Genomic DNA, 24,024 nt, shown 5'->3' with positions numbered 1-24,024 from the left:
TTTGCCCTTTTCCTAGGAGAGACTGCCAGCTAACACACACGAAGAACATTCAGAAGCAATTGCTTGCTAAAAACTTCCTTTATTCAATGTGACAGTCTTTAAATTCTATGGATGGTTAACATGAGTCATATATTAGGTTTAAAAAACACATTTGTTTCAATTATATGATGTTTAAGGAAGAGATAAACAGTTTCTTAAATTTAAAAGTAAATCTCTTTTGAGAGATTACATATACTTAAATAAAGTGATTTGAAGTTATTATATGTTGTATTAATATGTATTATATATCACACATACACATATTATATTGTGTAGGTGTATTCTGTAATAAACACATATATATTATCATATTTTCCATAACGAATATCAGAATAACAATGCATTTTCAGCAAAGCATCTTGTAATAGTAAACTAATTTAACACTCATAACTACCCATCATTGCATAATACTATATCCATTTACAAGCAGAAGAACTGATGTTGAGGAGTTAAAAACTTTACCTAAGCTCTTAAGAATAGATTGGGAAGGCACCATAATTACAATGTTGAAGAACTATACATTAATGACTTTCTGAATAGATTTTTATTTTTTACTTTAATTAGTTAATATTATCTATAAGATGTTTTCCAAAATCTGTAAAGAAAAAAGGTACTTAAGTATTTAATGCTGAATGAAGTAACTAAAGATAAACATGAGTTCTGTCTGCTTAATGACAAATCCTTACCTTATTTACTATTTTTCTAAAATTTAAAGAAAACTCGATATATCTGGCTCCTCTTCCACTTAGTACTTGAAAGTAAATGATCCAAATTAATCCCACTCACAATAAATTGAATTATTCCCATTTACAGGTGAGAATCCAGGTACAGGAACAAAGCTATTTGCCATGGGTCACGCACTAAGTGTGAAGGTTTGGCGTTACAACATGTTATACCCTTGGCTCCTCATCTATTTGTCAGTCTAAAGAGTAATATTGTTTCTATAAGATGATTATCTTATTTGAAAGTCACTTGAGGAAGCACATAATTTTCTGAAGGACAGGGGAAAACATATTCCGAAAGTTACAGGTGTAAAGAAACACATGAAAAGTTTTGATTTCACTGTACTTAGGTTATAATTTACTACAATTTAAGTTTTAAAAACTATTCACATCTTATTACTTTAGTACCATGAAGCAGAAGCTTTGCAGGGTGGGACACTAATTATTTGCCCAGACTTAGTCTCATGCTTTTACAGGAGAGATACAAGCTAAAAAATGAAATCAAATGAGAAAAACGAAGACTGTGTCCATATTAAAATGTATTTGGTGGCACAGAATTTACAAGACAGGACATCACTTTTCAGCCTGGCTGATTACAGAATAGGAGCCATCACTCCTAGACAACAGTGAGCATTTCAGAGGGACAAGAACATGGCATTTGAGGGCAAGCGACACATGGTGATATGCATGATGCATTCCTTGAAAAGCTGGAAAAGAGAATGAACTAAATTGGGGGCTTAAAAAAATTTTAAATAACCAGGCCTGAAGCTCTTCAAAACAGATGAGAAAAATCCTGGATATATCCTCTAACTTTTGCTAAGCAGTTAAAATATAATCTGCACTCTTCAAGTAGGGTTAGTTATCTAAACAAGAACTATCAGATTGATAGACTTTCTGCTTAAGAAAGTAAGGTTTCTTTTGAAAACAGCATATCCCTAATTATATGTACCTTTCCAGATTCCAGTGACGTAGCAAAAGCCCAAAAGACAAAGTAGACAAAGAGTTATCAAGTTAATGAGACATACCTCTTGTACTGAGCGAGCTGCTGGCTTGTCTTGATGGTTGGCCAATATTAAAAAGGGTAAAGTGCATAACTGTGGGTGCTGAAGAGCTGAGTGCAGTTCATTTCTAGCAGTTTCTAAATCATCCTCTGAAGATGCACTGTCTAATACAAATATTACCCCTTGAGATCCTTGGTAGTAGCGGCTCCAGTATTTCCGGATACTATCAGCCCCTGTCAAAAACAAAACAAATTTCCTTTTTAAAAATAGCTTTCAGCAACTGAAAAATGTTCCCAACAGTAATTCCTACTGGAAACCAATGTATCTTTTAAAAGTTAAGTGCTAAACTCTGTGGTATGGAGTAGAATAGGAATTTAGAGAAGGCAGAGATCACTGTGGATGAGAACAAAAAAGGCGTTACAATAGGTGAATATGACCCTGAAGGAGAAAACAAAAGCTTAAGCACCATTCTTTCTGACTTTCATATTAAAATATGTAAGAAACAGGATATATGCTTCTTAGACTTAAAAGAATGCTTTCAGACTTTGCTTAATATTCCTGAATGAACTACACTCTCTGTAAATTGACTATGAACCTAAATCAGAGAGTAACATGACTTGAATGTTTACCAAGGCTCCTTTCCATATCATTAACATTAGTCTGTTGATATTTTCTAGTTCCCTCTAGAGAGTCATTAGGACAATCACTGTATGTGTCAAAGTGCTGAAATTTGTGAACAACAAAATCTTGGCCTTTTGTACATTTGTATAAATCCATTTGGGTTTTACTACGTGTTCATGTGTTGGAAATTTGACCCCACTGGAACAATGTTAAGAGAGTGGGAAATCTGATTATGATATTTGAAAGGTGGGGCCGTTAAGAGGTGATTGGATCATAAGGACTATGCCCTTCTGAATAGATTAATCCATTCATGGAATGATGAGTTTAATGGTTTAACGGATTATCATGGGCACAGACTGGTGGCTTTATAAAAAGAGCTCTTCACATTCTCATCATGTGATTTCCTTCATCATTACAGGACTCTGTAGACAGTTCCCACCAAAAAGAAGGCCCTCACCAGATGCACCCCTGGACTTCAGACTTCCCAGCTTCCCAAACTATAAGAAATAAATTTTACTTCTTTATACATTACCCAGTTTCAGACATTCCACTATAAGCAACAGAAAACTGACTAATATAGGTTTCTAATCCAGGGGGGAGAATAAAAGGCAATGAGCACACTCATAATCTTGATGAGACTAGATGTTGATAAAAAGCACATCGAGATTCTCATTTGCCAGGAGATGTCTTATTCATCTTTGCATTTCCAACATCTAACACAATATAGAACTCAAAGTTCAACACAGAAATAAGGAAAATGAGGGAATGAAGAAATGAAATTACATACTAATTAAGCTTTATAAATTTTGAGATTAGAAGAAACTTTGGAGACTATCCAGTCCAACTCTCTGAGGAAGCTGAGGCCGAGAGAGGTGAAGTGAGTGATCCCCAATCGTGTCTAGCACCTCACAAAACTGGGGTTTGCATCTAAGTTAGTAGACAACCTGCCCATGGAGGGGACGGGCATTTCCCATTACATCATGATAACTGCATTTATTACTTTGATTCATGAACAGAATGGGCAATTTGTGTGTCTGTGTGTCTGTGTGTGTGTGTGTGTGTGTGTGTGTGTGTGTAGGGGAGGGATGTTATCGTTTGTATAATAAAAATTAGATATCAAGGAATTTTGACAATTTACTACATATGATCAAGTCCTAACCAGTTAATAACAATGTTTTAGTCATTTATTAAACATCTGGCTCCTACATTCAACATACTGTGCGCTAAGGTTAGGGATACACAAACATTGGGGACTGAAGTTGGTGTGCACTGGCTGGTAAGAGTCACTTGTGTGCATCTCTTCCCAATTCTGTCTTTAGTGACATTACAACGGTATCTTGAAATCAACCAGAATGGGAGTAATTCCACCATGGAAACCATCAGATGCTACATATCAAGTCTTTTCCTCTCCTGGAAAGCCACCACACCACTGGAAGACAGATAGAAGCTCATATTTTCTGGGAGAAATAAAAAAGAAAACTCAGAGATTATAATACAGTGTAATAAAGCACTGTCTCTGGGAACAAGACATGAGGCATCTCACCTGAAGTGGGGCAAATCTCTTAAACAACAGCAGTAACCAAATAGCTATCATTTTTTAAGCACTTCCTATATTTCAGGCACAGTGCTAAGTGTTTTAAAAAGAATAGCTCATGTAATTCTTACAACAACCTGAGGAGGGAGGTGTAATTGACTCAGGTTTTGAAACTAATTTTAAGATCCTAAAATCTTGGGTATTCACCATTATATTATACTGAAATAACTAAGCATGTAAGAGGATCAAGGGCATTTAATGTTGAGTAACATTAAATATGCAAAGACATGGGAGATGAGCAGGGTTGATGCATATAAGGCTGGGTCCAACCAAGAAAACAAACAAACAAAAAAAAAAATCAAGAAAGGAAATTGAAGCCAGAGATAATTATTTAATACAGGGAATTAGTTGCATAAGTGATGGTGGAACTAAGAAAACAACAGGGTTACTGAGATTAGCAACATTTTAGGTCAGGTTCCCTAGAAGCAGAGAGTGAGATGGCATTTCTTGTACACCTGATTATATAGACAGAGTACTGTGAGGAGAAGCCAGGAGTGAAAGAAGTAAGGTAGAATGGGGGAAGAAGCTAGGCAAAGATATGGTTTCAGAAATCTAGCCTCGCCTTGATCCCACAGGAACTCTAGGGCATGGATTGAACCACAGAAGTTGTCTAGTCCAGAGGCAAGGGAGCTGGACTGCTACACCCCTGTATAGTCATTGGCTATGAGCCACCCCTGAGGAACAGGAGGGGATTGGGGCCTGATTTCATAATCTGCCAAACATATTTGGTTGAGGCAATTACTTCCAGCCAAGGGCAGTCCTTTAGAGAAGGGTACAGGTGTGAGTCATTAGCAGCCAATATTCACAGCAGCTGGGAGATGGATGCAGTGGTCCAGTAAAGGAGATCTGGGTAGGATACCAACAGCATCTGCTACAAGCTAAGTCCAGACACTATCCATATGCTAGGGAACCACCCATAAGCTTGAGGGACAAAAGTGGAGGCAGTGTTATACAGTGGTAAATCTTTAAAACAACGAAAATATTGTGTGCATATATATACACACATATGTTTGTTACAAATTTTACTAACATAAAGAATATGTAGCATACAATTTCCATATAATATGAATATATGCAACATGCTTTATTGTAAATCCCATAAAGCCAATTAATGCTCATAGAATGCTTTCATTGATGCTCACAGAAAGTTTTTGTTGATTTTTTATTTTTAGTAAATGAACAGTTGTAACTTACCAACTAGTATAGCTGACACGAATGGCAGTTGCTCTAAGTATTTTACATGCATTAATTCATTTACCCATGACAGTTTGATGAGGTAAGTACTGTTATCATTCTCATTTTATCAATAAGAAAACCAAGACCTCAAAAGATTATATAATTTGTCCAAGGTTATAGACTTAAAAATACATTTAGGTCTAATAGGATTGGAATGAATCACTGACCAGAGACATGATTAAGCTAAATAAAGAACTCTACTACCACATAAACTACGAGGAAAAAAAGATGGAACCTGTTCAAACAAAAGGTACTCAAGTGCCTATATATATTAATGCCCAGAGTGGAAACGTGTCCAAGAATATTTCCCAACAAATTATTCAATGAATAGTTATTAAGTACCTATTCCATACAAGTCACTGAGTTAGCATCTAAAGAAATATTTAGAAAGCCATTATTCCTTTTAGCTGAAATCCTCAAATCCTGCAAAGTAATACTAATTAAAATGAGGTCTGCAAATATATCAGAAGGAACAGATATGGCCACACCTAAGATGGTGTCTAGGGAGTCATGTATAAAGAGAAGAATATTGGTTGCATTTTTAAATGGAACTTGTCCTTTGGAAACACATGGGACACACTGGAAATCCAACTCATATGGACACCTCTTTCAATGAGAAACTATAGTTTCATTTGCCACATTAGGAGTACATATGAAAATAGTGAGACAAAATGAAAATAAGTCCTATCACAGTACTGATGGGTGAAACAAACCCAAAGACAAATACCATAACTTTTAAAAATGTCCCTCGTGTGAGAATATATCTAAATAATATATTATTATTAATAGTGAAGAGACCCTTCCCTTATCTTACTATATAGTCTTCTGCCCAATCTTAACATTTCTACTTTTGTGACCAACACTGAGCTTGGAATTCTAAATTCCACTCCAGCCTCAAGCTGACAATGGCTTTAGTCAGCAGCAGCCTAACCCAGATTGGGGCCACAGAAACCAGCAATGAAGTGGAGGGTGGAACTACAGTTGTGTAGTCTGGCTTAAGGGACCATAGTTTAGTCACCAGATTAAAATGAGAAATGGCTGTGTCATCAACCCAGCTGTTGGATGCCTTGAGGAGTGAGCCTAATTGGGAAGGTTAGGGACACCTGTTTGATGCCCACATCCCAATATTCCTGACCCACAAAACTAATTCAAAAGGAGTAACAAACTCAGAATGTGACATCTAACAGCAGTCTGAGGCCACTCTTATTCTAATGACTGGAAAGTGAGTGCTCTGTGTCACTTAGATTACAATTGTTATGTAAAATGGTTAAACACCTAAATCAGACCTGGTCTATAATTTGTACACCTAGATTAAAAAACAAACGAGTAGTCTTAACAATAGTGGGGTTGGGTGGAGGGTGTTGCCAAATGTCCTAATTACCCAAGGTCTGATACTGCCTTATTAAAAGATGTAAGGAACGCTTGGAAATCTAAGAGCTCATTCTGAGAGTCCCAACCAGGAGACTCTGGTTCAAGGTACTACAAGAGAAAATGGATAAGACAGGAGCATAATATGCCCTCAGTGTCTAAGTTCATTTCTGTGGCACTTTATGGATGTTAAATTCTCTCATTACTCATTAACTGACTCATCTAATAGATATTTACTGAGTGCCTGGCACCATCCTAGGTACTGGGGATACAGCAGTAAATAAAATAGACCAAAATTTCAGTCTTTGCTTACAGCAGAGCCAGCCTTCCATTACAGAGGTTAAAAATGCCAGGTACCTGTTTTCTCAGCCTCTCCCTTGCAGCAGCATGGACATGTTACTCAGTTCTGGCCAAGAGGGATATAACAAAAGTCTTTGGGGAGCTTCTTCTTTTTTTATTTTATTTTTTTAAAGATGACCGGTAAGGGGATCTTAACCCTTGGCTTGGTGTTGTCAGCACCATGCTTACCTGAGTGAGCCACGAGCCGGCCCCTTTGGGGAACTTCTGAAAAAGATTTTGCCCCACAATAAAAAGAGAGATGGCCAAAGAGAGCCATCTCTCTCTTACAGTTGTTAGATTTCATTGGCTGATAAGGTGATAGGCATGATGAGCCTTCTAGCAGTCTTGTAGGAGACATACCTATACCTACACACTGAGGATGTCAGAATAGGCAGAGAGAAGAGCCTGGATCCTTGAGAACACTGCTGAGCAGCAGCACCAACCACCTACACTGTAAGAACTCCTTCTTATGTGAGCACAGTAAATGCCTATTATTCAAGCCAATTTTAGAAGACTATTTTGTTATTTGCAACCAAAAAGATGCTAAGTTCCCTGAGGTTAAATTAAAAGGCCATGAATACGTTCCTTAAGGGTTGTTCTTTGAAAGATAAACCTAATGAGTTTAAAAATAGGGATATTCAGGAGTCACCAATAAGAACAGTTACTCAAAGTTATCCCTATGGAAAATCTGATCTCTAGACAATGCTGTCCAACTAAAATTCCTGCAATAATGAAAATATTCTTCATCTGTATTTTCTGATATGGGAGTCACTAGCCACATGTAGCTATTATGTATTTGAAATGTGGCTAGTGCAAATGAGAAACTGAATTGTTTATTTAAATGTTTTTAAAGTTAAAACAACACATCTGGCTAGTGGCTACTGTATTGAACTAGTGCTGCTCCAGATATTTCCCTGTCTGCTGACAGGAGTGACTGCTAGAAACCATGAAGACAAAAGCAATTACAGAGATCTGATCCTGTCTCTGCAAGGAGGAGCTCAGATCCTTGCTGGTATAGGAGGGACTGCAGTCACCCCTAACCAAAGATGGTTTCCCAGAGGGCAATTGCCAAAGGACTGTGCAACAGGCTAACCAGGACTACTGTCAGCCACCCAGTGGTGGCAGAAAGAGTCAGGATGAGAAGTTCAGATTGTCTCCTCTTTCTATCCTCTAACCACAGTCTTAAGAAATTAGAAGGGAGTGAGAATAATTTCCCTTTGGAAAACTTAATGGAATTGGAGACCCATAAAAGGAGCCTATTCTAGAGAACGTGAATTATTAATATGTCTTCAAATCTTAGTGAAGGGCACAGCCTTAGAACACAGATGACCTCAGGAGTATTACTTAAAGAGGAATGGTTTCTAGCATGGGGAAAACGTTCAAAGAGCAGGAGAAAGGAGAGAAAAGTAATAATTTTAAACCCTTTTTTCTCCACCCATATAGAAATTTCAGTTGTTTTGACTGGTGGTTCTTTTGATTCTTTTCATCTTCTATAAAACACTTAATCTGTTTTAAAAAACTGAAATACTAAGAATTCAGGAAGGACTAAGATATCCATATTTAAACTTAAACTTTTATTATGGACTTCCCTATCCACACACACAAAGTCAAAATATAGGAAAGTAAATTAAGCCCTCCCTAAATGGTAGATACAAAGTATAAAAATGTAAAGATGTAAAGTCAAGTTCTCTAAACAGAGGTGCATTGCCTTATTTTGCTTTTCAAAGGGTCCAAAAAACACTTTATTCTAGAAAATAAAATAATTGTTAGAAAAATAGAAACTGGTGAGTTCTTCATAAAAAAATAGAAGTTTAGTCTGCATGGCTGAAGGAGAACCAGCACTAACCTGGATAACCATTAAGCTGAAGAAGAACAGAGTCCCCAGATTCACAGTGAAAACTGCTATGAACATCTCACATTATATCTAACCTTACAAAGGGTTTATATATATCATTTCATTTAACTCTTTAGGCTTTATTATCCTCATTTAATGGATGAAGAAATTGGTACAGAAAGGACAAGCATTTTGCTACGAGTTTAGCTAATAACTGGAAGATCTAGGATTCAGACTTTGGACTTATTCCAAAGACCATGTATTCTTTTCCACTACATGTTGCTACTTCTCAGAGAATGTGAGAGGCTCCAGTAAAATACAAATGGATGGAATGTTCTAAGAGAATGAGTGTGCGTGTTCAAAACATATGTCCACATCTTTTTAGGCTTTAAAGAAAGTTTAAGATTGATATTGGGGAAAAGGGGAGAAAAGGCATTCCAATGGGGGGAGGGGACAGCAGAGCATAAGCTAGGAGGAAATTAGGAATGGGTGGGTGGTGAGCACAGGGAAGAGAATAGGCATGAAATATGAAATCTGAGTTAGTGACAAGTAAATGGCTAGTGTGAAGACAGAATATGGATGGCTTTATAAGCCAGGCAGAGAGTATCTGGGCTTGATTAAGCAGTTAGTGGAGAACTCTCACAGAGCCCTGAGGAACACTACCTAGGGTGGTCTTGTCTTGCTTAAGGGCTCTGTGTACTACTCATTGCCTGTTAGTACTTAAGGTGGACAGTACCACCTGCCATACCTGAGCCTCCCTCAGAGCCAAACTGCCATATCTCCAGAATTTACAAACCTTGAAAATGAATAAACACCCTACACACTCTTGGACATATGGCTAACTGCATAGCCTGAAAAAGATTAGCTTATTAAGGTATTATTATATTTATTAGAAATCTACCACGAGAAAACATTGTAAGGAAAGAAGAAAAAGAAAGGTCTTCCTTCTCCCAAAGGCTGAAGACCTTTGAGGAACCATGTAAACAAATAGCTTCTGCCTTATTTTAGTTTCCCCCAGTACAGTTTATTTTGGAGATGAGTACAGGAAACACTAGTGGTACAGTAGAGAAGTGAGACAGGGAAAGAGATAACACGCAAAAAGAAGGTTACCAAGCCAGAGACCACTGTTGGTAACCAGAGTTTAATCCTGCTTGAACTCTAAGAGCCAGAGTGGAACAGACACTAGGGGTGGAGGAATTGGATCTTGTCTACATATCCCCCCTCTATCTCCCATCAGTGGTTGGTTGAGGGCTGCTGAGGAGCGCAGGCATTAATTTTCTAGGACTTTCAGCTTGCCCAAGTCACCCAAGCAAAGCTGGCTCCAGCAGCAAGAAAAAGCCACCAGGCAAAGAATGCGAAGTACAGGCTGTGGGAAGGCAATCTGATATCCATGGAAATGGTGTTCCAGGCAGACACCAACAGGGCCTCCTTCATCTACACAAAGACTGGCATATAAATGTCAACTTAGCCCATTTGACCAGCACTTGGCTCAGTAGCAGAGAGCATGAAAAATACAATAATTATTACGTGGAAGTAAAAACCAAGACTTGGTTTATGTAACATCCATATACTTTAGGGTAGAAGACAGCCATTAGTTTGCTAACAGTAAGCAGCAAAGTGTGGTCTTTGAGACTCTTACAGGAGGCCCAGGAGATCAAAACTATGTTCATAATTATACTAAGACATTTGCTATTTTCACTGTGTTGACATCTTTGCACATGGTGCAAAAGCAATGGTGAGTAAAACTGCTGATGAGTTAGCACGAGCAGAAGTACTAGCATCAAACTAGCAGTCACTATATGAGTATTCTTACTACTGCATACTTGCAAGGGGGAATAAAAGCCAATTCACCTAAGAATGCCCTTAATAAAACTGTAAAAATTATTGGTTTTATTAAATTAGCTCTTAAACCATCTCTTTAATGTTCTATGTGACTAAATGGGAAGAATGCAAAAAAGCATGTTTGCTACATACCAAAGCAGAAAGTTGTTTTGCAGATAAGCACTTGTACAATTGTTTGAGTTGTAAGCTCAATTAGTTGTTTTTTTTTTTTTTTCTTTTCTTTTCATGGAACTCCATTTTTACTTGAAATTTCAACTGACAAACTATGATTATTCAGATTTGAGAATTTGATAGACATTTTCCTGAAAATGGAAGTGGAGACCTGTCACTTCAAGGGAAATAATTGACAGTATTTGCTGTCAATGGTAAAATTTGTTTTCAAGCAAAAACTAGGACTTTGGAAAACTCGTCTCTACAACTATGAGCTTACTATCTTCTCAATGGTGAGATTATGGTGATATTAACAGACATTTATAATGCAATGTGTCAACATTTGGAAGATGAGACTGACATAACTCGATGAACCAATATTTTCCAAATGACCACTGTATGATGTTACAAAACCATGTATAGATTAAAAAATATTCAAATTACAAGAAAGACTAACAGATTTTAATTAACTGAGTACAAAAAGTTCATTGATATGATTTTCAGATTCTGCATTACAACTAATTTTTTTTTTTTTTTTTTGTCTTTTTTCCGTGTCTGGCAACAGATCGCAACCCTCAGTGTTGCCCCCGTACCGGACCGGGGACCGGCAACGGGATTGCAACCCTCGGTGTTGCTCCTGCGCCTTGCTCAGCCAGTGAGCGGGAACCGGTCTGTATGTGGGATCCGAACCCTCGGGCGGGAGCGCCGCCGCGCTTCCCAAGCGGTGCACTATCCAGTGCGCCACCGGGCCGGCCCCACAACTAATATTTTAAAAAGAACCACCATCAATCCGTAATAACTTCGTATAGCATACATTATACGAAGTTATACGAGGTCTGTATGTGGGATCCGAACCCTCGGGCGGGAGCGCCGCCGCGCTTCCCAAGCGGTGCACTATCCAGTGCGCCACCGGGCCGGCCCCACAACTAATATTTTAAAAAGAACCACTTGTTGAAGAATTTCAGGACAGTATCAAAGAAGAAAATCAACAGTTAACTAAAGAGACTATTAAAAATAAACCTCCTATTTGAACTTCATGTCTATGTGAAACTGAGTTTTCTTCATATACTTCAATCATAATAACATACAGCAACAGACTTATTATAAAAGCAGATATGAAAATCCAGCCCTCTTCTGTTAAGCCAAATTACAGATTTGCCAATGTTTTCACTATTTGGTGTTTTTAAAATTGTTAATTTTCATAAAAACATGTTATTTACATTAACATGCAGTGGGTTTATTAATGTCATTTTTAAAGAAATTTTAAAATATGTTTTAAATTTATCCACTTCAATTTCTAACATGGCAAATCTGGATACATACAAACCACAGAAAGCCCTTTGGGGCTTCAATAATTTTTAAAAGAGTGAAGGATTTTGAGACCCCAGAGAGATTTTAGAACTGTAGATACTCATTGTCTTTAATATGCAAAAGAGACTCTTAAGATCTACTAAAATACAGGCATAAATTTGGATTTATTTTCCAGCAGAAATGAGAGTCTTATTTTGAACTATCTTTACTCTCACCCTGAGTACCTCATGTCCAAAGATAGGAGAGCTGGAGTTGGGAGTGAAATCTCAAAATTAAGAGGTCCATACAAGAATCATACTAATCCCCTTGGTTTATTATGTTGGATTTTAACCCAGTAGACACACACTTTAATAACTAGAAAGATTATTATAATGTGTGCAGGCCAGGAACCTGAACTTAAATAGCACATCCCCAGGAGATTCCACGGTCCTTGGTCTTCAACCTACCTGTTATAAAACAAAGTTCTAAACAACACCACACAAGCTGATACACCAATTACCCTCTTCTCACCTTATCCTCCCTCCACACATACTCTATAATGTCTGTGTTACTCAGAACACAATTTTATATCATTACCTTTAATGTCAAGTCCTAAAAATCATACTTGAGGACTATGCCCATATTCTGACATCTGCTTATCCTCTACCTTCTCTCTCTGGTTCACACCCTTGCCACCCTCCACCTGGATCACCAGAATGGCCTTCTAACTGGTCTTTGCACAGATCTGATTACATTAATATTTGACCAGAAAACTAGAACAAGTCATATCACCACTCTGCTCAAAAATATTAAATGCCTTAAACTTGAAGTTCCCAAACTACTTGATTTAGCATTCACAGTTCTCTGTAATCTGACTCCAGTTTGCCATTCCTACTGCATTTCTCTATATCTGTTCCTTATACACTCCAAAAATGCAGCTTCTTACTCTGCTAGACTAGACCCAAGTTTTTCGCCCTCATGTGTTGGGTTTTGTTATCTCCTCTGCCTGGAGTTCCTACCATGTCAGTTCTCCCCTCAGCTCTCACATTCTAACCACTACATACTCTTCAAGGGCCAGATCAAGTGTCACCTTCTCTACCAAGCCTTCCCTGATTTTCTGGAGATAACTTCTCAGACACTTTTAGTCTATTTCTCTTGGTTGTTCTCGTAACACATTTTATCTTATAGCACAGTCATGTAAATGCATAGTTCATCTTCCTGATTAGACTGAAAGAGCCATAAGGGAGTTTTGTGTCTGGTTCATCTCCATACTCTGAACACAAAGTTTTGCACAAAATGGGAACTCAATGAATATTTTTCAATGAATTAACTAATCTTTCATAAATATTTATTCAGATTTCTCAAATGCAGAATGTACAATTTACCCAACAAATAATTCTATGATACACCAATAACCTATCTTTTTTGGTTGATGGTGGTGGTTTGTTGGTGCACAGTTATTAGTATGGAATTTTTGTCTCTGGCACATACCTATTTCTGAAAGGAATCTCTCACTCAACATCTAATATTAAGAATTTCTTAAACACATCTACAATAAAACTTCACTCTACTCATGACTTGGCCTTTCTCAGAGTCCTATTTTAGTATTTGGAAATGTGCAGCCACAAAGCAGCATGTGCTAAGCACTGTACCAAAAACACGAACAAGCGCATCATCCTATGCTCTTTGGGATCCTTTCAAATTCTGTTCATGTGATTCTTTTCACTGTCCTGATGCCCAATAGAGTCAGTAGCCATTAGATACTGAAAGCATAGAAAGAAAAAGCTGTGGGAATAGTTCTGGGGAAATGTTCCCCTCTGTACTCCCGCAAAAGCAATGGGCTGACTCCCTAGAAGACTCACAAACCCCAAAGTGATCACAACGTACATAGTTCCAAATGTTTACTAAGCAGCAAATTCCTGAGCTACTGCCATGACACAAAAAGCAGAGCACTTTTGTGGTATTCTAGAAAATCTGGTGGCCAGACTAGAAAAACTAGTATGGAAACAATTTCATTGAAATTGCCATTGACCAAAGCAACAAACTGGGAACAGCCAAGATGGGAATTTTCCGGCTGGAGTGGAAGATATTTGTTACATACTCTGAGTGAGATAAGATCTTTTAATGCTGTGGAAATGCTATCGCATTCTAGCATGGCTTGCCTTTTTTCCCCCATCAGTATTTTTTTCATCATGAACTTTAATCAACCCTGTGACAAAATTGATAGAGATGCATGAGGTTCTAGATTAAGAAAATTCACAGCCCACAGAAAAACTTTAAACATCTAATGTCTCATCCTATACAGAATAAAGTATAACTGGAATCACAGATTGTAAGACTTGATGCTCAAAAGTAGAATATTAAATTTGTCTCTCACTTTAACTACAATTTTCCTTCTATGATTAATCTGACCTTAAAACAAGTTATTACCATATAACCTACTCATCTAATAAAACTTTAAGAGAATTCAGCTTGCTCTACAATATATGATTCCACCCATACGAGTATTTACACTTTCATCGTTTTACACTTTCTATGACTATGCTTATCACAACTCTTAAAGGAAGAGTTCAGTTTTCCCATCTGAACCATTCCCTTTGTTCTAGTTGTTACTGAAGTGCAGCCAGGATCATGTCCAGGCTTAAGCATAAAATAGTGAATACCAAAGGAACAGTCTAGACTTAGGGAGGTGACACCAGTGTTTAATGTAGTAATGGACATAAACTAATACACATTATAATTTGAATTATATAATTAGACAAGTCAATGTGCCTTGCAAATCATAAATAAATATGGGCAGGTCTCAGTTTAGGGATCAGGTATCTTCCAAAAGTTTCAAAAATTCCCATTTTGTCAGAATTCGGTACACAATTTTCCTTGAAAGCCCTGATGGACAGCATGCTGGTAGAGTGATTAACCCATGGGCTCTGAACTCACATTCACTGGGTTCAAAGCCTAGCTCTGCAACATTTCATCTGCATGACCTTGGATAATCAGCCTAATTATTCTAAGCCTCAGTTTCTCTTTTGATAAAAGGGAGAAAATAATAATAGGTAAACACCTCATAGGATCTGAGATCCTCGTTTGTCCTGTTCACCAGTGTGTCTCCACATGTCTGTACAGAATCTGGCACAGATCAGGCACTCAATATTTGTTGATTAAGTGAACTAATAACTCAATGAAAAAATGAATATGTGGACTATTTGCCCATGAATTTGAGTATAAGCAGTCTCATTCTTATATAGTTTAAACTGACTCTTCCTCTCTCCCTTTCTTCCTTCTATATTTCTTGTTTAAAATACTGGTATTTCTCTCTGAGCTTCTTTCTAAATCAAGGCAGTTCCTTTCTGTCTATTTTCCTTTGCGCTTCAGAACTGCCACTACAGAGGATGCTACTGATATGATCGCTCCATTTCAGACAATTCCAAAGAAACAGTTTCTATAACTGAGGCTGGATGAATAAATCATTAATATCTTCAAGTGATCAGACTTCCTTTTTACACAATTACTATATATTAAAACAAGATTTGCCCATTACATCACATATATCTTTAAACAGATTTCTTCACACTTAATTATACCACTAAATCAGTAATTGCCAACCCTTCATCTTTGATGCTACGGATGTATCCTATTATCTCAAGAGGCAAGTGGAACTCTCAAAATAAAATTAATTTTAATTAACTTTAAAATACAAGTATGTATGTGTCATATAGCACTTGGTAACGGAGGGTTACACAAAATCGAGTCACAGCATAAAAAAGATTAGGAATCTGGTCACTAGCCAAAGAGAAGACAAATGAGTTTGAAACATTGCCTGAGGTCAAGCATTTCACTTTCAAATAGTTTCCCATGAAGAATATGCTCAGAAGAAAAGAGAGTGCAATTTAAATGATGCTATGCCTACTGTCTAACTTTTATTTAGAGGCGGATAGATAAAGAATATACATGCCTGAGGACAGAAAAGACTGCATGAGAAGAAATAAGAGAAGAAGAATTCAGTAGGGTTCCACAATGTTGAATTTTCTTAAATCTCTTATATTAGGTTAGGACTTATTTTTATAGCTGACTAATAAGGAGATGTTACTCCTTTCATGCCCTAAAGTAAAAACAATTACAGGGCAGACATGTATAAAAGTATGCTAATCTGCTTAAGTTTGCCATTCTTACATAGAATCAATGTCCATCTTTTAAAAATGTATCACACTTAGCACATTTATCATAAACTTGCTATTTTGAATAGTTTATCTTATATACAAATGGCCACACACATACAAAATTAGCAGAAGAAAAACACATTATCCACCCCTCCCCATTCTTTAGTTTGTATCCTTCAAGATTTTATTTCTTCCTTAATTAGAAAAATGATGGTCTTACTATAAACCTTAAGAATCAGATCATTTCATTCAATACACACACACACACACAAACAGGAACAGTCTTAGCACAAACCATACTGAAGTCATGGATCCTTACTAATAATCAATGTAGAAGAAAACTTTCTATAAGAAAGTAGGCAGCATCAAGAGAATGACCCACATTTTATATTTTCATAAAACCAGGGTACATATCTTCTCTTTCTTTATTACTGTCATAATAGAGTCATAGGTGCTCAAAAAATAATTTGGAGGCTTACAAGAAGAAGGTTGTGTCAGGAAGAACATAAGATCATACCAACATAAATTACCAAAGTTCCACAGAAACCCCTTACTGTCTATGATAGGCAGACTCTAAGATGACCACCGATTATCCCCACCATAAAGATACCGACACCTTTATGTAATCTCCTCCCCTTGAGTGTAGGCTGGCTACTGCCTTGCTTCCAACCAGCAGAATGTGGCAAAGTGATGGGATATCACACCCGTGATTAGGTTATGAAAGACTGTAACTTCCGTCTTGCTACCAGATTCTCTCTATTGCCTTCTCTGTTTGCAAGTTTTTATGAAGCAAACTGCCATGTTGGAGAAGCACATATGGAAAGAAACTCAGGGCATTCTCTGGCCAATAACTGCCTAGGAACTGAGGCCCTCAGTCTAACAACCCTGAGATACTAAAATCTGCCAACAAAAATGAGAATTTAGAAGATCTTTTCATGGATGAATAATATTCCATCATATGGATGTACCACATTCTGTTTATACATTCATCTGCTGATGGACATGTGGGTTGTTTCATCCTTTGGTTATGGTGAACAGAGTTGCTATGAAATTGGTGTATAAATTTTTATTCGAACATCTGTTTTCATTCTTTTGGGTATATGCCTAGGAGTGGAATTGCTGGGTCATATGGTAATTCTATGTTTAACTTACTGAGGAAATGAGTGTTGTTTTATGCCACTAAGTATGTGGTAAATTGTTACACAGCAATAGATAATTAACATAAAGTCTAAAATGAAGTTGCAGCAAGGTAGAAACTTCCAAATGTGGATTAATAAACTAAAGGAAGAAAAAACTTAATCATTTACCATTGGTCTAACTGTCAACCTACTACTGCTCTAGTCAACAGTAATCACTGCATTCTCAAAATGCTTCCTTCGAAGGCAATATTGTGGATTAATAAACTAAAGGAAGAAAAAACTTAATCATTTACCATTGGTCTAACTGTCAACCCACTACTGCTCTAGTCAACAGTAATCACTGCATTCTCAAAATGCTTCCTTCGAAGGCAATATTAAAAAAAAAAAAAAAATGCTGCAAGGGTTTACTGGGTGGCATGCATTATGCCGTGCTGTACTCCAGAGATAAGAAAATGAAAACATGGTCTGTGCCCTCAGAGTGCACAGACCTACAACTAAGAATTACCTCTGTTGATATTCTCCAGAATTCTGTTCACCAGCTTCTTTCCTCTCTTTATGTAAACTTCTTGGGAAAGTCTTCATTCACATTGTTTCAGCTACTTCTAGTATCCTTAAAACACTCAGTTCAAATGCACTTATCTAATTTTCTCCTGAGCATCAATATGTCTTACTGTCTATCATACATTCCCTTCTAGATATTCCCCAGGTTATTTTAAACTCAACTTGTTCTCAAATGAAACCCTTCTTACTATGCACTGTTTCCTAATCCAGCCTCCTGAATTCCCTGTTTGAGGATTGACAGCCAAGATTCAAAAAGTGAATCTAAAGAGTCATTCTCAAATCCTTATCCTTTATTCTTAATGGTCAATCATCAATCACCAAACTTACCACTTCCTCTCTAGCCCTTGTAACTGCCAAGCTCTTGGATACTTTGAAACTCCATTGCTATGGTCTAAAAGTACCCCCCAGACAGCATGTGTTGAAAACTTAACCCCCAGTGTAACAGTGTTGGGAGGTGGGGCCTAATGGGTTTAGGTCATGAGGACTCCATTCTCATGAATGAATTAGTGCTGATTACAAAAAGGTTTGAGGCTGTGCATTCAAATCTCTTTCTGCCTTGCTCTCACTCTCTCTTGCCCCTCTGCCTTCTGCCATGGGATGAGGCAATAGAAGGCCCCTGCCATATGTTAGCACCATGCTTGGAGACTTCTCAGTATCCTGAACCCTGAGCCAGTATTTTTCTGTTCTTTATAAATTATAAATGTGCTCTCACTCTCTCTTGCCCCTCTGCCTTCTGCCATGGGATGAGGCAATAGAAGGCCCCTGGCATATGTTAGCACCATGCTTGGAGACTTCTCAGTATCCTGAACCCTGAGCCAGTATTTTTCTGTTCTTTATAAATTATAAATACCTACTCAGGTATTTTGTTATAGGAGCACAAATGGACTACAACTTCCACCATGCATTTTCCTCTGACTTTTTCCTCTGCTTCACTCATGGCTTACTTAGATAATTCCTATCACATTTCAAGTCTGAATCCAAACATCATCTCCCTGTGAAGCCTTCCTTAACCTCATTCTTATAAAATTGCTTTCCCTATCCATTGTGATCCTAGAGAACACTGTACATCTCTTTCATTTAAAGAACTAAACTTATAACAATGCATGTGTTTTTACCTGCCCAGTTCCTTATGACTACAAAGGGCTGACAGCTTCCTGCACTTATGTTTTGAGACCAATTCTTCTGGATATTTTAGGTAGCTACTATAGGAGCCAAAATATAATCTTCACTCAATTCATGTGTGCAGAATCAAAAATACCCATCTGACTTATATTATTATTTATGTAATCAACTAACAAATATTTAGTGGGTGGCTTCTATGTTTCTGACATAAAACTGGACATCAGGAATACAGTGGCAAACCAATTAGACATGACCCCTGCCTGACTCATGAGCTCACAGTCTAGCAGCCTACTGAGTTGATAATATCTTTCTAACACTATGTCATTTAGGCTTCAACCTACTTCTGAGCAACACAAGTACTTCCCATACAAGCATACTTACTCTTCTGATTCTTAAAGTAATAACAAAAACTGGAAAGTTAAATTCCTTTTCAATGAGTTATAAATAAGGTAAATTTTATTACCATCATTATCACTTCATTAAAAACAAACAAACAAAAATCCCTTCCTTGCACTTCTTAACATATATAGCTGATTGTACAATATATCTAAACATTTATAAGATACCTCAATTATCTAGAACACAGCTGAAAACTAGGAGCCATGGGGCAGTCAACAGAAATGTCCCAAATTAACATCCTAAAGCTCAAATGCTTAAGACTCAAACCAGTCCCTCAGGGTCACAGAGAAATCTTGCCTAGAGAAAAATGTGGTCACACTCAGTTTCTTTGCTCCCTACTCAGAGCATATCAGAAGTAGTACATCACTATGTGGGAGACCGAGGAGAGAATCTACCAGAGACAGGCACGTAGACAGTAGCAAGAAGAGAAAGCTAGAAACTAAATCAAGAAATTAAGAAATTAAAAAAGAAAGAGAAAGAGAGAAGAGACCATGAACTATGAAAAAAACAAGGCAAAGAACAGAAATGAAAAACACAGCAGTTCAGATTTAATGCAGCATGGAATAGTCACCCTCACCTTTTGATGGTACTACACAGTTTTTAATGTTCACCAAATAAATGATGCATTATACTTTTGATATTTTCCTATATTATTATGAATAATTTTGAACATATAAGTGTAATCAGAAGGGATGGCTGGTCAGCTCAGCTGGTTAGAGCATGGTGTTGATAACACCAGGGTTAAGGCTCAAATCCTCCTATCAGCCAACTGCCAAAAAATAAAATAAATGTAATCAGAAAAATTTGAGGAATGCTATCACCCAGCCTTGACAACCACCTATCCTGGCGAATCCAGCCTCATCCCACTTCCTCCTTCACATTATTTTGAAGCAAATATCAGACATATAATCTCATCTCTAAATATTTTGGTATCTATCTCTAAAAGGTAAAAATTCTTTTTTAAAACATAACCAAAGTATCATTATATCTAAAAGAAATTATAATCAAATTATAACGTTTTTGACCCATTCTAAGTATTAAAATTTCTTAAAATATTCAATCAAAATCTATTTTTGTACTCTTAATTTAATTGGTAAATGTCAAGAGAGAGAAAGTGCTCCAAGAAGCACCCTCTTTGCTAATGCAACAGCCAATGAAGTTATAAGTAACATCATCAAATTATGATATTTTGGTATTTAAAATCAATTCTTTAATCAAGGGAAATCCTTTAATAGAAAATTATTTGTTAAGGTAATTTTGCTTAGTCTACAATAGTTTCTTTCAGATTTGAACTGTAACAATTTGATTAATTATTATTTCAGAGCCATATATTAATTCCTTGAAAGAATTATCAGAAATGGCATATTCACTTTTTGGGTGACCAAAAAAGGTAGGTAATCTTGAGAAAATTTCAGGGTAAAATTCAAATGCATTAGTACTGAGATATAATTATTCTTCAAAAGGATCATAAAGTCAAAAGCTAGTGGGGCAAAACAAGTGCAAGGATACACTCCTGAGAAATCTAGAATTTGTCTTTGGTGACTACAACTTGGGTAGGAAATTTAAAACCTTGGGACATGGGTAGATTGTCATCTCTTCTTTCAATTAAAAGCCACAATTTTGAAGGAAAAGTAAATGAATGGGACTCTTAGTACTTGAACTGAGAACTAGATACACATGTGGTACATTTAAGGAAGAGTCTGTATGTATCTGTGGAGGGGAGAAGGTGATTTGCTGGGCAGAAAGCTCAAAAAAGCTTTAAATTGAATTTGAGAGGGAAATATGTGTAGATAAAATCTAAAACTACAAATCTTATCTTCTTCTTAACGTGGATGTGCCTTGGAAGGATTACAGATGTGCTGAGATCCTTACAACCCTTGCGGTGTCTAGTGGGGCCTGGGGCATGTTCCCTCTATCTCTTGTCATCACCTCTAGCAGTAAGCAGTTTCTGTTTATCCTAATATACCATTAAAATATTATCGTTTTCAATGTGTCTGATAATATGAAAAACCTTGGAAAGCATTGGTGCAAAGAATTTAACCTGCCATTCAAGGCTCTTGATGATTTGACCCAACTGACCTTTCTAACCTGGAATCCTTCCACACCATTTATGGAACCTTTACAACAGCCAAAATGAATTGCTCACATTTTTGCCTTATACCGATCATGCTTCCCAACTGCTGCTGCATCTGCTTATGATTTTTCCTTCTGCTAGGAATCCACTTTTCCTTATCTCTATGTTTTCAAGCATAATCTATTCTCAAGTTCTGCATTAAATGCCATCTGTGCCACAAAACCATTCCTGTCATTGGATTTGTATATACTCTTTTTTTCCCACCATTAAAGAACCAGAGTAGTTTATTATCTACTGTTTTCAATGTCATGTATAACTTTCTGTTTGGTACTATTGTTACTTACACATAATATTTTTAGTTTACTAGAGTCAATGCTCTTTGACAGGTAAATTTACTCAAGCAAACATTTACCAAGCGCATTTTATGTGCCTAGTACTATACAAGGTACAGACGATATAAAAATTAATGTGGCTACTCTACAACCAGAATTATTCAGCACTTTTCTTAAAGTTCTAATCAATACAATAAGGCAGGAAACTGATGTAATAGTATTCTACTAGAAGGAGACAAAATGATCATTATTTGCGGATGACTGTACACCTATAAACCCAAGAAAATTAACTGAAAAACTAATCAACTAATAATATGTTTCCATTAGATAATTAGAAACAAAATTAAAATGTTTTCAAATATCTTTATGGTACTACATTTAAAAACTTTTTTTTACAAAATCCATGCAACAACAAAATATGCTAATACAGAAAAAAATCCCAAAATTTGTATGAGGGACACATAAACACAAATGTGCACATAAACACACACACAAAATTTTTGCATAAATGAAGATCATACCATTTAATAAATATAATATTTCAATTCCTAATTTAATAATAAACACATTTATTAAATATATTTCTAAATTTAACATAATAAATATCTCAATTCATTCCAAATTTACTAATGACTTTAATGAATTACCAACCAAAATCTCAAGGGAATCTTTAACCTGAAATTTCATCTGGGATAACTAGTTTATAAAAATGGCCATATTTTTAAGAGCAAAATGATCAATAGACACAAACAACTACAAAGGAAATACAAACATAAAAAAATTTAGTTTCAGTTATAAAAAAAAATATCAATTAAAATTATATGGTACCATTCTTCACTTATCCAACTGCCTAAAAAAAACTAAATGATGATCTGCAACAATAAAAAAGATGCAATAATAAAGATAATAGAATGTATTCTTAATAGAAATGTAAATCTAGGGAAATTTTCTATAAAGTGGTTTTGTACTATGTATAAAGAGCCTTAAAATGTTATGATCCTGAATTTTGTTTTTAATATCTAATCTAAGGAAATAAAGCTCAATAAAAATACATGCTTTTAGAAGAAAATCAGATAAATACATAAGTGTCAGTCTTATACCAAAGTATGTAGAACAACACAGATATATAGGGGATCTGGGAAGTGCCTACCAAGGACATAGAAACTGAGAGTTAAATTATTTTATCACTAATCATTAGAAAATTTCAAGCCATATTAAAGTGTCAAAATTCCCCATAAGTCAGACTGAATTAGCAATATTGACAGATATACCGAGAAAAACGAGTTGATAAGGAGAGTAGGTCAGCAATAGAACCCCAAGAAAGAGAGACAAAGTGGTAAGTGTTGGCAGTACCGATACAAGTACTGTTCATGGCCAAATACGTAACTTGTCCAGTCTTGGTAACAGACATACTGCAACTAATAGTCACACTACCAGAGGCAGCTGCTTTTAGACACATGGCTGCTGTAACATCCTCAGTTCTGATAAATTTATACCTATTCAGTTGACAATTTCACAGCAATGGAGTCTGAAAAAACAATGACAGGTATAACTCTCTGAATTTAATTGTAACCATCAAGGAAGAAATAGTTGATGTGTTATCCTAGAGACCATAATAAATGGTCTCTTACCATTTATTTTTTAAAAATGGTCATTTACCCTAGACTTTAAATGGGAGTTCAACCTAATAATAGGAGGAAGAGAAGGAGGAAAAAAACAGCCCATGACGCATGACTGGTCATCCTAAAGAGAAAGATAGTTAAAGGAGGATGAAATTATAAGAAAGGAAAGGCTAAAGGCTAAAATGAATTTACACTTGCAAAAACATTAAGAACAGATAAGCACGCGCACACACACACACACACACACACACACACACACACACACAAGCCAGACAGGGCATAAAAAGAATGATTTTTAATCTGGAAAGAGTTAAGAGGGAGGTAAATTTGAAGATAGGAGGGAGAGCATCAAGCTTCTGTAAGTTAACCCAAGTCTCCAGGTACAGACAATTTACGTACCAAGATAGCAGAAAACTCAATCATCACAAAACCACTCTAAGCAATGTTATGTAATCATGGAGAATGGGAAGGTTACCAGAAGACTGGCGACAGGCAAATATTGCCCCAGATTTTAAAACTGGGATCATCATGAACCACCATGGGTTCACTAAGAATAATTCTTTCTAAATTATTCTCAGTTCC

The 24,024-nt window shown here is 36.5% G+C and overlaps 1 protein-coding gene across 3 annotated transcripts in view; it reads right to left on the bottom strand.

Annotated features, from left to right (window-relative positions):
* Window positions 1-24,024, bottom strand: part of ARL15 (ADP-ribosylation factor-like 15) — a 410,068-nt gene that overhangs the window by 205,440 nt on the left and 180,604 nt on the right. For all 3 annotated transcript variants that reach the window (XM_008571944.1, XM_008571945.1, XM_008571943.1), the window contains one exon: window positions 1,787-1,995. In XM_008571944.1, the coding sequence (XP_008570166.1) occupies window positions 1,787-1,995 (209 nt within the window). The remainder of the gene's footprint in view (window positions 1-1,786; window positions 1,996-24,024) is intronic.

This window comes from Galeopterus variegatus, unplaced genomic scaffold, assembly GCF_000696425.1.
Source record: "Galeopterus variegatus unplaced genomic scaffold, G_variegatus-3.0.2 Scaffold737, whole genome shotgun sequence".
Taxonomy (NCBI): Eukaryota; Metazoa; Chordata; class Mammalia; order Dermoptera; family Cynocephalidae; genus Galeopterus; species Galeopterus variegatus.
Note: the sequence above shows the minus strand (reverse complement) of the source record. Positions and strands in the feature narration are given on the sequence as shown.